This window comes from Aotus nancymaae, unplaced genomic scaffold (assembly GCF_030222135.1).
Source record: "Aotus nancymaae isolate 86718 unplaced genomic scaffold, 86718_ANA_hifiasm-v0.15.2.pri h1tg000077l, whole genome shotgun sequence".
Lineage (NCBI taxonomy): Eukaryota > Metazoa > Chordata > Mammalia > Primates > Aotidae > Aotus > Aotus nancymaae.
Window position 1 is genome coordinate 18,957,833 of NW_026988492.1, and position 14,742 is coordinate 18,972,574.

The 14,742-nt window shown below is 46.0% G+C and overlaps 1 protein-coding gene across 2 annotated transcripts in view; it reads left to right on the forward strand.

Annotated features, from left to right (window-relative positions):
* Positions 1-814: 814 nt before the first annotated feature.
* Positions 815-14,742, forward strand: part of FAM171A1 (family with sequence similarity 171 member A1) — a 152,048-nt gene continuing 138,120 nt past the window's right edge. Inside the window, exons 1-2 of one of the 2 annotated variants that reach the window (XM_064368407.1) lie at positions 815-830; positions 3,102-3,249. In XM_064368407.1, coding sequence (XP_064224477.1) covers positions 3,234-3,249 — 16 coding nt within the window. In that variant the 5' untranslated portion in view covers positions 815-830; positions 3,102-3,233. Of the gene's footprint in view, positions 831-3,101; positions 3,250-4,929; positions 5,249-14,742 lie in introns of those variants that run through there. The other variant, XM_064368408.1, reaches the window with a different exon arrangement.

Sequence of the window (14,742 nt, forward strand, 5' to 3'; positions counted from 1 at the left end):
CTGTACAATCCTCATAAAATTCTGTTATTTACTGGAAGCTTCTCACTCAGGGGAAGTGGGGGAGGGGCTGGGGGGAGAAAGGGGAGAAGGAAGAACAATACCTCTCCAAGCAAACCCAGACAATTAAAATTCCCCCACAGGGCTGGGCACGGTGGCTCACGCCTGTAATCCCAGCACTTTTGGAGGCTGAGGCAGGCAGATAACCCGAACTTGGGAGTTTGAGACCAGCCTGACCAACATGGAGAAACCCAGTATATACTAAAAATAAAAAATTAGCTGGGCATGGTGGCACATGCCTGTAATTGCAGCTACTTGGGAGGCTGAGGCAGGAAAATTGCTTGAACCTGGGAGGCAGAGGTTGCAGTGATCTGAGATCACGCCGTTGCACTCCAGCCTGGGCAACAAGAGCAAAACTCCGTAATAAAAAAAAAAAAAAAAAAAAAAAAACCCACCACAGGAGACCAACATCAGGAAAGAGTTCAATAGAATAAATAATCCTGAGCTAAGAAACCTTGACACAGAGCCTCTGAAATCAAGGTCTCTGGAAAATTCAGACAGGAAAAGTTTTGTATATGGCATGACTTTTTTTTTTTTTTTTGGCACAGGCCTGGAAAATTGAAATCAAATGCTGCACAGTCAAGCAACTTCTAAGCAATTTCAAATAAGTACAGTCATAATTCATCTCTAGTCAAACAATGAGCAACAGGAAAAGTTCTAGAGGGAAAGAACGCTTCTAACTTCCATTGTTCTGCAAATCCTCCCCCGCAAGCAATTTTTTCCCTTAGTTACTGAGTGGGTGTGTGATGATCATGGTTGGAACACGAGAAAAGGTAAACCATATTTTTTATTCCAGTAAAGGATAAGTGTGATTATTTAAGTCTTACATAATTCTGGCTGCACAATATGCAGGTGTGTTTGTTGGAGTGCTGTGGCAGAATCTGTGTTTCTTACAGCCTCCCATCCAGGTAATTGGAAAATACCCATGTGATGAGAGAATATTCCATGCGGCCCCAGCCCTGTTTTTGGCTTTGAAACTGGCCTGCAGTATCTACTGTGCAAATTGCTTAATGTCTTTCTGTTTCATAAGGGCGTCTGCACAATGGCATGGGAGCAGTGCTTCTGAAACTATTTAGCAGCCAGGCACAGTGGCTCACACCTGTAATCTCTGCACTTTGGAAGGCCAAGGTGGGTGGATCACCTGTGGTCAGGAGTTCAAGACCAGCCTGACCAACATGGAGAAAACTCATCTCTACTAAAAATACAAAATTAGGTGGGCATGGTGGCGCATGCCTGTAATCCCAGCTACTCTGGAGGTTGAGGCAGGAGAGGCAGAAGTTGCAGTGAGCTGAGATCACGCCATTGCACTCCAGCCTGGTCAACAAGAGCGAAACTCTATCTCAAAAAAAAGAAAAGAAAGAAAGAAAGAAAGAAACTATTTAGAGACGTTTCATGTTGCTGTGAGGGTACATACACTGCTCCTAAAGTTCCAGTTCGTCCTAGGAAGTATTGTTACACACAGGATATTAACAACCACTACCTTCAGACCTGAGCTCTCACAGGGGTGTCCAAGGGAGAGGATACAGCCATGGGTTCTTCTATTCTATTTTTGGTTGGGCCAGTAAAGCCCCTAGAGATGGAAACTAAAAATGATGGCTTTAGGCAGCTAAAAATCTAAAACAAAACAGAACAACAATGACAACAAAAGAAGGCAGGTTGGACAAGCTTGATAGAGTTAAGACTGTGACCCCAACTTGATTCAGTGTATTAAGATTTATTCCACCCTGAAATGTTCTGGAACTTTATACTAAGATCACAAACACCAGTGTTTTGAGTGAACAATAATACTTAGAAAAATGGGCCAGGTGTGGTGGCTCACGCCTGTAATCCCAGCACTTTGGGAGGTTGAAGGTGGCGGATCACAAGATCACGAGTTCAAGACCAGCCTGGCCAACATTGTGAAACCCTGTCTCTACTAAAAATACAAAAATTAGCCAGGCATGGTGGTACGCACCTGTAGTCCCAGCTACTCAGGAGGCTGAGGCAGGAAAATCACTTGAACCTGGGAGGCAGAGGTTTTAATGAGCGGAGATTATGCCGCTGCACTCCAGCTTGGGCAACAGAGTGAGACTTCATCAAAAAAAAAAAAAAAAAAGAAGAAAAGAAAAATGGTGTCGAATGGGATTTTTTTTCTATTTTAAATATTCCTATTTCTATTTAAACATTTAATTAAATATTTTAATTAAATATTTAAATAGAATTTTTAAAATATTCTGTTTTAAATATTTCTATTTAAAATTATTATAGACTCCTAAGAAATTACAAAAATAGTACAGAGAGGTCACATCTCCCCTGCCTCCAGCTTCCCCCAATTGTAACATCTTATATAACTATAGTACACTGTCGAAGCCAGGAAATGAACATTGGCGCCATACTCTTCACTATATTCGGACCTCACTGGGATTAGAACAGGTTGTACAAACAATTTGGACTCTCCTAGAGGTCATTTGAATCATTTGCATGAAATTTATTCTCAGAAGTAACAGAGTAGAGGGGAATTTGCAGTTATCAGATCTTTGTATTTTGGGCAAGTTGTTTAATGACACCAAGCCTCGATTTGCTCATCTGTGAAATGGAAATAATAATACCTACCAAGTAAGTTGTTATGAGGAAATACCTCCAGTTCAGTGAGTGCCCTAAATACTAGCTTTCTTCTTCCCTTGTAAGACCACACTTTATATTATTATTATTTGGTATTTTAAGGAGGTTTATTCTAAGTAGCCAATAGGAGTGACCATAATCCTGGGCAACAGTCTCAAGGGGTCCTGAGAAAGTGCACCCGAGGCAGTTAAAAATTACAGTTTGGTTTTATACATTTTAGAAAAGCAAGAGTTACAGGCAAATATGTAAATCAGTAGTGCATGGAAGGTATACAATAGTTGGTCCAAAAAGGAGAGAGATCCTGAAGCCGGCGTTCACAGAAGACCACACTATATCTCAGAGTTTTATAGGAGACGTAGGTGCTCTCCTAATAACCTGTTTCTTGTCTTTTTCTTCCTTTTTCCTTTCCTTTCCTTTTTTTCTTTTTCTTTTTTTTTAACAAGATCTCGCACTCTCACCCAGGCGGAAGTGCAGTGGCTATTCGCAGGCACAATCATAGCTCACAGCAACCTCAACCTCCTGGGCTCAAGCAATCCTGTTGCCTCAGCCTCCTGAGAAGCTGGGACTACAAGCACATGCCATTGCACCCAGGTAATTTATTACTGCTTTTATGTTCTGTTTTTGTTTTTTGTTTTTTTTTTTTTCAGAGCAAGGGTTTCACTTTGTTGCTCAGGCTATCTCAAGCTCCCGGGCTCAGTGATCCTCCTGCCTCAGACTCCCAAAGTGCTGGGATTAAAATGAATTTGCTGTCCCTCAAAGCACAAAGTGGCCAGGCCCGGACTCAACCTGGTTCTTGATTATGACTGTTAGGATTGTTATTTTGCTCAGACTGGTCTTGCCTCTTATAACCAACATTCGTGTCAAAGGCATTTCCTTATGGACGTGAAATCAGAAGTGTCAACTCTGTTTGACCTTCATTCATACCACTTCTCTTAGAAGCAGCCCTCTACCTGCCCCCACCAAGAAAATGGCTTTAAAACTTCAAGACCACTACACTCCATGAGGCCACCCCTTACCCAGCCATCTTGCTGGCGTAGACTCTCTGTGTCCCTGCAGGCCGGCATCCAAGCCGGACTTGTGGGCTGAGCTAGACTGTCATCCCATTTGTTTCTTTCCTCCGACTCCCAGGTGGCCCCTGGAACCATGGCAAGGTTTTGATGCGGGAGTCAGAAGAAGGAGGGAGTCTGGCAGTCCCTAATGATGGGGTTCTTTCTGCCTTCCTACCTGCCTCCCTGCACAGGTGCACAGTTTGCACACATCGCAGCATTGGTCCTGAGGCTGACTGTACAGCCCATTTAGGCTTCTGCACGTCCTAGTTTTTCTCCTGTCTCACAGTCATTTGTCTTTTATAAGCCAACTGGGCAAGTGCCATCCTTCATTGTTTTTTTGGTATGGTGCCTGCCATGTCTTAATGCTCAATTAATAAAATTACAGTAATAACCCTCCTTCTGGCCTGGTGTTCCAGAAGCAGTGCTGGGTGGATGATGGGTCTGAGGTGGATTTTCCTGGGTCCCCAGTGAAAGTCAGACGGTCACTGCAGTGCTAGTTGGAAGAGAAAGTGGAGAGGGGCAGGTGGACATGAAGGTTGTGTGAAAGGCATACAGACAGGAGAGTTTGAGAGAAAGAAAAGTTGGTTCAGGCGCGGTGGCTCACGCCTGTAATTCCAGCACTTTGGGAGGCTGAGGCCGGTGGATCATGAGGTCAGGAGTTCAAGACCAACCTGACCAATGTGGCGAAACCCTGTCTCCACTAAAAATACAAAAATTAGCCAGGCGTGGTGGCACACACCTGTAATCTCAGCTACTTGGGAGACTGAGGCAGGAGAATCACTTGAACCCAGGAGGCAGAGGTTGCAGTGAGCTGAGATCACACCATTGCACTCCAGCCTGGGCGACAGAGTGAGGCTGTCTCAAAAAAAAAAAAAAGTTGAGGTTGGGATGGAGGAGGTCTCTAGGCTCAAGGAGACACAGCTGGATTCGGATGGCACCCGGGGTGGGGGGGTCAGACCCAGACACGATGTCTCCTGCCGCCCCTCGGGTGACCTGGTGTGATGGGAAGGGCTCCGCCCTGAGAGGCAGGTCTGGTTCCTTCTGCGGGGCTGCGGGGATGGGGCGCGCCAAGGCCGTGTCGCGGGGGGCCGGGCGGGGGGCGCGAGCCAGGGGCGCTGGGCGGGGGCTCCCTCGTCCCTTAGCGCGGCTGCCGCCAGGTGGCACTACGGGCCCGGGGCCTGGGCGCGGACAGCGGCGGCGGCGGGCGGGGCAGGAAGGGGTTAAGGAGCTGGCGGAGCCACAGCCGCGGCCGCCGCTCTTCGGGGAAACCCGGCGCGGGGCGCGGGAGGGAGCGGCCGGGGCGGCGGGGCCGGGCCAATCGGGCGGCGGGCCCGGCGCGCGGAGCCAGCGACATGGAGGGGGGCGCGGCGCCCGGCCGCCCGTGACGCGCCGCCGCCCGGCCCGCTCTCGGCGAGCCCGAGCCGCCGCCGGCCCCGCGGCGGAGATGAGCAGGTCCACGGCGCTGCTGCTGTGCCTGCTGGGCTGCCACGTCTGGAAGGCGGTGACCAAGACGCTGCGGGAGCCCGGCGCCGGAGCGCAAGGTCGGTGGGCGGCGGCGGGGCCGGGGGCTTTGTGTCGCGCCGGGCCTGGCGCGGAGGCGGCGGCGGCGGGAGGGTCTCGGGCCGCGTGGTGGCGGCGCAGCCCGAGCCGCAGCGGGAGCCTCCGGGCCTGCAGCCCCCGCATCGCGCTCCCGAGGGGGCGGCGCGGGCCAGGGGCGCGGGGTGACCCGGGCGGAGGCTCCTGGGACCGGGGGCCGGGGCGGGCGGGGGAGCGGGAGGCTCCAACTGCTGTCGCCGCTGCGGCGGGGGCTCGTCTGGATGCGCCGGGGGTCCCCTTTATGCTGCGCCTCGGACACGCGGCTCCGTCTCTGCTGCCGTTGCGGACAGTGGGGCAGCACACGGCGCGCCGCCCGATCGCGCTTCCCGCTCCGCGCTCCCTGCGCCGGGCTTGCGTCCTGGAAGCACCAGCTCCGGGGCTGCGCTGGGCCCTATTGTTGTGGCAGGAGGGGGGCGGCCGCCGCCCCGGGGTGCCCCCTGAGTCCTGGGACCCCGAGGTCCGCGGCCGCTGCCTGCCACCAGCCACCAGCCTGCAGCAGTTTGGGAAAGTTTGGGGGGTCCTCTCCCCCTGCCTACCTGACGTCTCTTCCAGACCATAAGGGATTTGTTCAGCCGCCCAGGATTTTCTCTGGAAGGGGAGAAAGAATTGAACTGGGAGGCCCTCATCGCAACCCCCCCACTCAAAAAAAAAAACCTTTCCAGGTCTGTTTGTCGCCAGCTTGTGCCTTTTGTCTCATCTTTGGCCCTCGCAAATATGCTTTCCAGCCCCGGGAGTAACGTGTTCGCCTCTGAGAATGGCCACGAGCCTGCCTTTTGTTTTTAAAATAAGCGTTTTTTGAGGGGAGTCTCCCCCATTCCCCACCCCCGCGAAGCTTCCTTAGCACATTTTCGTGGGGACACTGTCAAGGGTTTCTCTGTTACTGGCTTTTTATAAAGGGTTACTGAGGCCCGCAGATGAGCCTCTGCCTTCACCCAGGGCACCGCTGCCTGGGCTTGTGCTGGGGGTTCAGGTCTCCGCGAGAGAGCTCCCTGCAGCCCTGTAGAACCCCCAGATTCCGAGCCCGAGGCCTATCCTCACAGAAGGGTGTGTGTCCTGCAAAGTCCACCCTGCAGGCTGAAGGAATGAGGAGGGCTGCATCCGAGGGTCTCCTTAATGGGACCTTATGGGACCCTCTTTCCTCGGTTAACCCGCCCAAGGTGCCTGTTGCCAGGGGGAGGAGAGGCTCTGCCAACAGTCTGTTGGGTTGAGTTTGTTGCCTGCATGTTGAGTTGAAGGTTTTCGTATCCAGCACTTGCAGTATCATTTCCTGGTATATCTTAAATGCATTGCTGCTGTTATAGCCATGGTAGAATACGACCGTTATGAATTGTGTTATAGTTTTAGTAATGCATATCATGGAAGAAGGGACAGCCACAAAATACAAAAGACCTATATGTCTCTTGGTGTAGGAAACAAATGTTTAGGACATTAGATCATCAGGGTTGCGTTGTAGCTTCTTTTATTAATACCCTACTGCTTTTTGCATTAGCTATTTTATAGTATGATATTTGCTCTTCAGCGAGGCCGTTAATTTTAAAGAGCAAGTTGCATTTTTCATTTTGCACTTGAAATACCAATATATGGAAATATTAAATTCATGCGCTTCTAAAATAGAGAAAGGAAGGCATGGCTTCAGTTTCATATATATATATATACACACACACACACGAAATATACATATTTCCATTTCATATATATATATATATATGAAACATACAGGTTTAGGTCTAAGACCACTTTTTACCCAGCTCTTCTGCTAAAAATTAGCCTGGGGAACCAAACTCTCAGAAATGGAATATTCTGAGAAGCAGGAGAGAAATGGTCAAGGTGAGAAGAGATTTCTGCCATGGCTAGCGGTGGCTTAGTGTAGGGTATGGTTGCAGTGTAAGATCCAGTATCTTGGCCCAGTTTTCCGCTTGGGTTACTTCCTTTGTTCTTATCTACTCTAAGGATGGCTTTTTAAAGCCTTGAGCCCAAGAGCTCTATTAGAAATCAGGTGTCACTACCTGGAGTCTGGATTTTGAGCTAGTAGCATTTTTAAGGGAATGGACAATTTCTCTGACATTAGAAGGTTACTTCCAACTCACTGAGTTCTTCAAACCATTTTGACGTCCGCTTGCTGTGTTATAGCGTTGTTTTAAAATTCATGTGTTCTCTGCTCTCCTGGATCCTGTACACAATGAAGACAAATGCTGTATCTGATTTCACTTTGCATTTCCCACAGTGGGTTGTAGGTTGTTTTGCATACAGTTGGTGCTCAGATGGTGCTGAGTAGGTAAGCATCAAAGCTAGCTAATAACTACACCATAATGCAACTTTTAGTCATCATCATTGGCATGCATTTTTAAGAAGAAAAGTCCAATGTTTACCTTCTCTAAAAGCTAATTTGTAAAAGTTTTGCTTTTATGTAGAATCTGTTGTTTGAATCATTCTTTGAACAAGCATTGCACATACATCTTATGCACCAACAGGATTTGGAAATTACTTTGGTGAAACTACTTAGAGACCGCAAACATAGAGAAATTATATACTGTAGTGTTCCAACTAGATTACTGGAACTAAATGACATCTTTTTTATTAAATGAGTCTTTATGTCATTTGAGGAAGCTAACATCTGCAAAATTTCTTGACTTGACTTTGCTTTTTATATATTCAAGATAAAATTGGAGGTTTGGCATCAGGCTCTCTTCCCGTAGCTGCTTTGAACCAGCAAAGTGATTTCCATTGCCACAGTCAGTTGTCCAGTGAGGCCTGGCTTTGTTCGTCATGAATTTGACCTAGCTCTAGACTATGACTGTTTTTATTAAGTGTTTCCTCTCGGTTGCTCTGGAACATTTATAGTATCTAATTTATTTTCTGGGAATTTTTCAGAAACTCTTGTTCAAAAGTATTGACCCATTTTGACTTTCTTCACCTCTTTTACGAAACTGTAATGAGGCTGGTTCAATAGAGAGGGCTGTCCTAGAAGAGCCGTAAGCAGTGCAGATGTACTCTTTAGGGATGTATTTTTGAAGCTCAGCGCTCTTATTTATGTGCCAAAAGGAAGGTCAGAGCTAGGTTAAGAACATCATGCTCAGACAACTTACTGGATGGCGTTTATTTTGTTGCTGGTTATCTAGCAGGTGTTTGAAGTAAACCCGGTGCACTGAAAGGCAAGGTGTTTTGCAGTGATGGGCTGGCTTTTTGCTCATCTCAGAAAAGCTGCAGTCTTTCATAACATTTGAGGTCAATGGTTGGCTCCCTCTCTTCTCTAAGAGTTCTATTCTTTGCCAAACTCAAACTTCAGTTATTAAAACGCTGGGATCTGTTGAAAGACCACGAAGCCATGTAAGGTATCGGGAGGATCATCCAACAAGCCTGACTTATGGTGACATTATATTAAGTGCATGACATCTAAACAAAACTCATGGGCTCACATCCTGGGAAACTGCAGGCACTGGACTCATAGAGGCCACTGAGCTTCATTGCAAGCTAGGTGTGAGGGCTTCATGCAGGAGCAGGAGTAATCTCTAGGGAACTTCTGGAAAAGTCTTTGAAATGACTTCATGAATTATTTTTGTATCTTATTTGTACTTGTCTACAATACTTTGCAGCTTATAGGTTGTTACCTTAACATCCTATAACTAAAAGAAGGAAAATAGTGCCTGCATTTCTAAACAAATAGCTTTCAAGTATTAATACTTTCTCAGTTTTAATTAATTCTTTATTTTAAACAAATTACCAACATCTCAGTAAATCGAACTGAGCATCTTTACTGTTGCTGGCAAATACTAATTTGGAATTTTTAGTAAATATTAATTTTCTACTTTTAGTAAACACTACTTACCAAGAAAACATAGACAGCACGTGTGTATAATGCTGTATTGTGAAGAAAAAGTTGAATAAAGCATATTTTAGAGACTGAGAGAGAGGAGTTTGTCCTGTGATGACAAATACCTTGTGTACTTTTTGTGAAACATGTATAGTGGAAATTATACATATCAGTAATGCTGTTATTGTTTGATCAAGTTATAGAGAAGTTTTTTTAGACAAATCATTTTCACTTAACCTCATCAAATATGACTTTAGGACTTATAAAGGCAACAGTTCTAGCTAAATTACTCAATTCCAAGAAACACAGAAGTGAATACATTTTAAATGTGTTTTAGAAATTAAGTTTCAAGCGGGCACAGTGGCTCTTGCCTATAATCCCAGCACTTTGGGAAGCTGAGGTGGGTGGATCGCTTGAGGTCAGGAGTTTGAGACCAACCTGGCCAACATGGCGAAACTTCATCTCTACTAAAAATTCAAAACGTAGCTGAGCGTGATGGTGGGCGCCTATAATCCCAGCTACTTGGGATGTTGAGGCAGGAGAATTGCTTGAACTTGGGAGGCAGAGGTTGTAGTGAGCGGAGATCGTGCCACTGCACTCCATCCTGGGCAACAGAGTGAAACTCCATCTCAAATAAATAAATAAAATAAATTAAGTTTCAGTACTCGACCAATGAATGTATGAAATATCAGTTTTTTAAAAAGACATTCTACAGTGTAATAGCATTCCCTGAATTAAGAAAACTATTATTTAAAAAATAAATCCAACTTATAAATAAGCAAAATTTGAGGCAACTAACCACTTTAAAAAGAGCTTCAGGATAAGTTCCCCTGAACAGCTGAGTCAGCATATGTAAGATGACTTCACCTTCTCTGGTCAAGCCTCTGTTTCATTTGCCAACTCCTCTTACTCTGAGATTCACGTCTGTCCATCTGCAAACATTTGCTCTTTTTTCTTTCTTTCTTTCTTTTTTTGAGCCAGAGTCTGTCCCCCAGGCTGGAGTGCAGTGGTGCAGTCTCGGCTCACTACAACCTTCACCTCCTGGTTGAAACGATTCTCCTGCCTCGGCCTCCCTAGTAGCTGGGATTACAGGTGTGTGCTACTGCACCTGGCTAATTTTTTATGTATTTTTAGTAGAGATGGGGTTTCACCATGTTGGCCAGGCTGGTCTTGAACTTCTGACCTCAGACAATCCGCCTGCCTTGGCCTGCCAAAGTGCTGGGATTACAGGCATCAGCCACCACACCGGGTCCTTTTTTTTCTTTCATTTACCCTTTTCATAACTTAATCTATGCAAATTCTAGGAATTAAGCCCCTCTGTATGGCTGACTCTGGCTTTCCAATCTTTAGTTGATGTCATAGCTACATCTTTCTATGTCCAGCAAGACACCTCCACTTCAGCACTCCAGGTTTCCCTCAAACTCCTTGTCCTTCCTTCTTCCGCAGCCCGGCATCCCTGCTTCTCTGTTAACCAGACTCGAAATCTGAGTCCTCACCTCCTTTCCCTCCCTTGAAATCTGTACAGCAGGAATCTTATAGATGCTTTTATATAGCAAATGTTAGTGCCAGAAGGATCATGGGAATCAAGTTGATCTCCCTTGTTCTGGAGAGGAGGAAACCCAGGCCGGGTGACCTAAAGTTATTGTGCTCTCCAGCCACGCAGACATCGTGGTAGTACAATCATGGCCCCAAAATGTCCATGTCCTAATCCCTGGAACCTGTATCTGACTTTACCTAGCTAAAGAGACTTTGCCCTGGTGATTCAGTTAAGGATCTTGAGATGAGAAGATTATTCTGAAATATTATCCAGCTGGGCCTATTGTAATCAATCACAAGAGGGAAGCAGGAAGCTCAAAGTCAGAGGAGATGTGCTAATAGAAAAAGGGTCCAAGTCAGAGAGAGACTGAAGACGCTACACGGGTAGCTTTGCAGATGGAGGAAGGGGCTAGGAGCCAAGAAATGCGAGTGGCCTCTAGAAGTCAGAAAAGGCCAGGAAACCGATTCTCCCCTAGAACCTCCAGAAGGAATGCAGGCTTGCTGACAGCTTGGCTATTTAGCCCAGTGAAACTGATTCTGGACTTCCGACCTCCAGGACTGTGAGATTACAAGTGTGTGTTATTTCCAGCCACTGAGTGTTTGATCATTTGTTATGGCAGTGGTAGGAAATTCACAGACCCTAACCTGTAAGAACTGTGAATAGAGATTCACCCACACAGGCAGAACAGGGGTGTGGTATGGACTGCTTTTTGGAACCAAGCTACTGAAGTTACATTCGGAAAAATGCATGGAATCCTTGCGTCGGTTTAACAAAATTCTGCCAGACTGGAGCCTTGACAAGGATCCTTGGGGACCACCTCAAGGACACCCACCATCACCAGAATAACTGTTTTCCTTTCAGATGAGGCTATAACTTTTCTTTTCTTCGGGTACATCACGTATGCTGTGTTCCCTGCAGAGCTGGGATTCACACCTGCAGGGAGAACATGTAGCCTCTGAAACTCCTGCCAAAAGCCACTTTCAGAATTCTTGCTGGCTTTTGAGCTATGCTCTAATTTTTGTTGAAACATATATATTAGTAACCAAATGAATTCAAAGAAAGCTGGGATGGGTTGTCGCCATAGTCCCTGATGCCTTTATGTAATGAAATGTTAGGGACCCTCCACCCTCCACCCACCCGACTTGAATGGCCTCCCAGTTGTCCTCCCCAAGACTTGGCATAGCCCCTCTGAGATTTCTCCACCTGTCTTAGGCAAATGCAGCCCACCAGCTCCTGGGCCCAGGGCCATTTAAACAATCGAAGAAGCCCCGGTGTTGATGAGGGAGGAGCACTAGGGAAACCCTGGACCGGCCTTGACACTGCATCTGTTGGGGAATAGAGGAAGGGGGAAGTTGCTTGCTCTCCTGCAATTTCCATCTCATTTGGGAGGAAAAGGATCAGGTTCAGCGGGGCCCAGAGAGGGGAGACAGGTGACATTCGGGGAGGGTCTGGAACGGAAGCTGAAGAGGTCGCTGATGCCTTGGTGGAGTCATATGGGACTCCATCCAACCTCATGTCCTAGGAGAAGGGGAAGGATGATGAACTGTCCTGGCATCAGCCTCCTGCCAACGAACTGAACTGAAGGCTGCAGAGAAGCTTGAACTTTCTCGATTTCTGGGCTTTGGCCAAAAGGTAAATAAATAATGGAGGAAGGGAATGAATCACTCAGTTATTTTAAGGCTGATGACCTTGCCACAGGTTAAGGTAGCATCCTTGTCTCTCTCTCGTAGCTATGACATAGTATTCATTCATTTCTCCTAATTTCCACTCCATGTCTATCTTAGTTAGCCCTTCACAGGTCCTTGCTAAAGATAGCATTGTCTTCATCTCTCTCAGTTTTAATTTGTTCTTTCAACTCAAAACTCTCTTTCACGTTGTCTGTCTTCAAGCACCATTTAATCCATGTTCCTGTCCTGCAGAATAATGTGAAGTATGTCCCTTTAGCCCAAAATGTTAAGCCTAGATGACGGAACCCGGCCTTTGTGACCTCTGTGCCTGCCCTCACATGCCTTTCCCTCTGTCTCCTGTTCTTCACCAGTTCAAATCGTCTCTAGAACATTCCTTTATCCTCCTTTCCATGGTTGCTCTACACCGTCACTTCCATCATCTGTAGTTGTCCTCTCTTCTGCTTTTAAAATCAAGTTCCTAAATCTTAGCATCTGCTGTCTGAAGACAGTGTGCCAAATACTTATCAGACAAAACGAGGTGGTCTGTCGGGGAGGAGGCATTATATTTTTTGCATAAGCTTGATTGTTTTGCAGTTCTTACCTCTGAAAGTTTACAATCCTTTTGGAAAATAAGTGGAAAAATAAATGCCTAAAGTGAGAAGGACATCTAGATGGTAGTTTTTATGTAATTAGGCATGAGTCTCTTGATTCACATGAAACTCACTAACTCTTATATGACTGAAAAAAGGTTCAGCTACCGGTTATCGATAATTTTGTTGTTGTTGTTGTTGTTGTTTGAGACAGAGTCTCGCTCTGTTGCCCAGGCTGGAGTGCAGTGGTGCGATCTCAGCACACTGCAGCCTCTGCCTCCTGGGTTCAAGTGATTCTTCTGCCTCAGCCTCCCCAGTAGCTGGAATTGCAGGCACATACTACCACATCTGGCTAACATTTGTATTTTTAGTAGAGATAGCTTTCGCCATGTTGGCCAGGCTGGTCTCGAACTCCTGACTTCAGGTGATCCGCCTGCCTTGGCCTTATATGACTAAAAAAAGGTTCAGCTACTGGTTATCGGTAATTTTGTTGTTGTTGTTTGAGACAGAGTCTTGTTCTGTCACCCAGGCTGGAGTGCAGTGGCGCGATCTCAGTCACTGCAACCTCTGCCTCCTGGGTTCAAGTGATTCTCCTACCTCAGCCTCCCTAGTAGCTGGAATTACAGGCACACGCCACCACACCTGGCTAACTTTTGTATTTTTAGTAGAGATGGGCTTTCGCCATGTTGGCCAGGCTGGTCTCAAACTCCTAACCTCAGGTGATCTGCCTGCCTTGGCCTCCCAAAGTTCTGGGATTACAGGTCTGAGCCACCACACCAACCAGTAATGTTTATTTCTAGATATTTCAAGGAGCTACACACAGTGGGACACAGAAGTCTTATTTCAAGGAGCATAAGCATGCAGTCCATCACTGAGTGTTCCTAAAAGTTGTAAATTAAGTAGAAGAGGAGAGGCCCTAGTTGATCAGATATTTAAAGCAGCTACAGCAAAGACTGGACGATACCGGTGCTTCAGTGATTTTCATCGTCATTGGAAATCTCTGAATAATAGTAACGTAATAATTAGGTCAAGCTGTCTTATATTCCTTAAACTGGACTCGAAGATAAGATGATCAAATGTGGATTTCATATATTCATCCATATTTTGAACTCTTAATTTTATATGAAATGTATAAGGACTCTCAAATGTGAGAACTAGCAAGATCTTTTGGAATTTTGGGAAGTAACAATTGGCTTAGGAAAAGATACCTTGGAAGTGAGAATTTAGTTTACCAGAGATTATTATTTTGTTTGTCTTGCTTTAATCTGTACCCCACAAGGATAGAGAGGCATATATTTAATGAGAAAAGACTCAGCTAGTTCCAAATCAGATGAACATTTTATTTTCTTAGATTTACTATTTTGAACTCAGAATTTGAATAGGAAAATGATTGAGTTTGTATTGGAGAGATTTTTAATGTCATTTTGGCAGAGCTGAATGAAGAGCACTAAATGCTTTGATTAAAGTTGTCCCCATTCCAAAAGTGAATCCTATCAGTAAGATTTACGATATCTTTTTTCTTTTTCTTTTCTTTCTTTTTTTTTTTTTTTCCGAGACAGAATCTTGCTCTGTCGCCTAGGCTGGAGTGCAGTTACATGATCTCAGCTCACTGCAATCTCTGCCTTCTGGGCTCAAGCAATTCTCCTGCCTCACCCTCCTGAGTAGCTGGGACTACAGGTGCACACCACCTCACCTGGCTAGTTTTTGTATTTTTTGTAGAGACAGGGTTTCACCATGTTGGCCAGGCTGGTCTGGAACTGCTGACCTCAGGTGATCCACCTGCCTCGGCCTCCCAAAGTGCTGGAATTGCCTGGCAAGGCTTCTGATTTCAAGA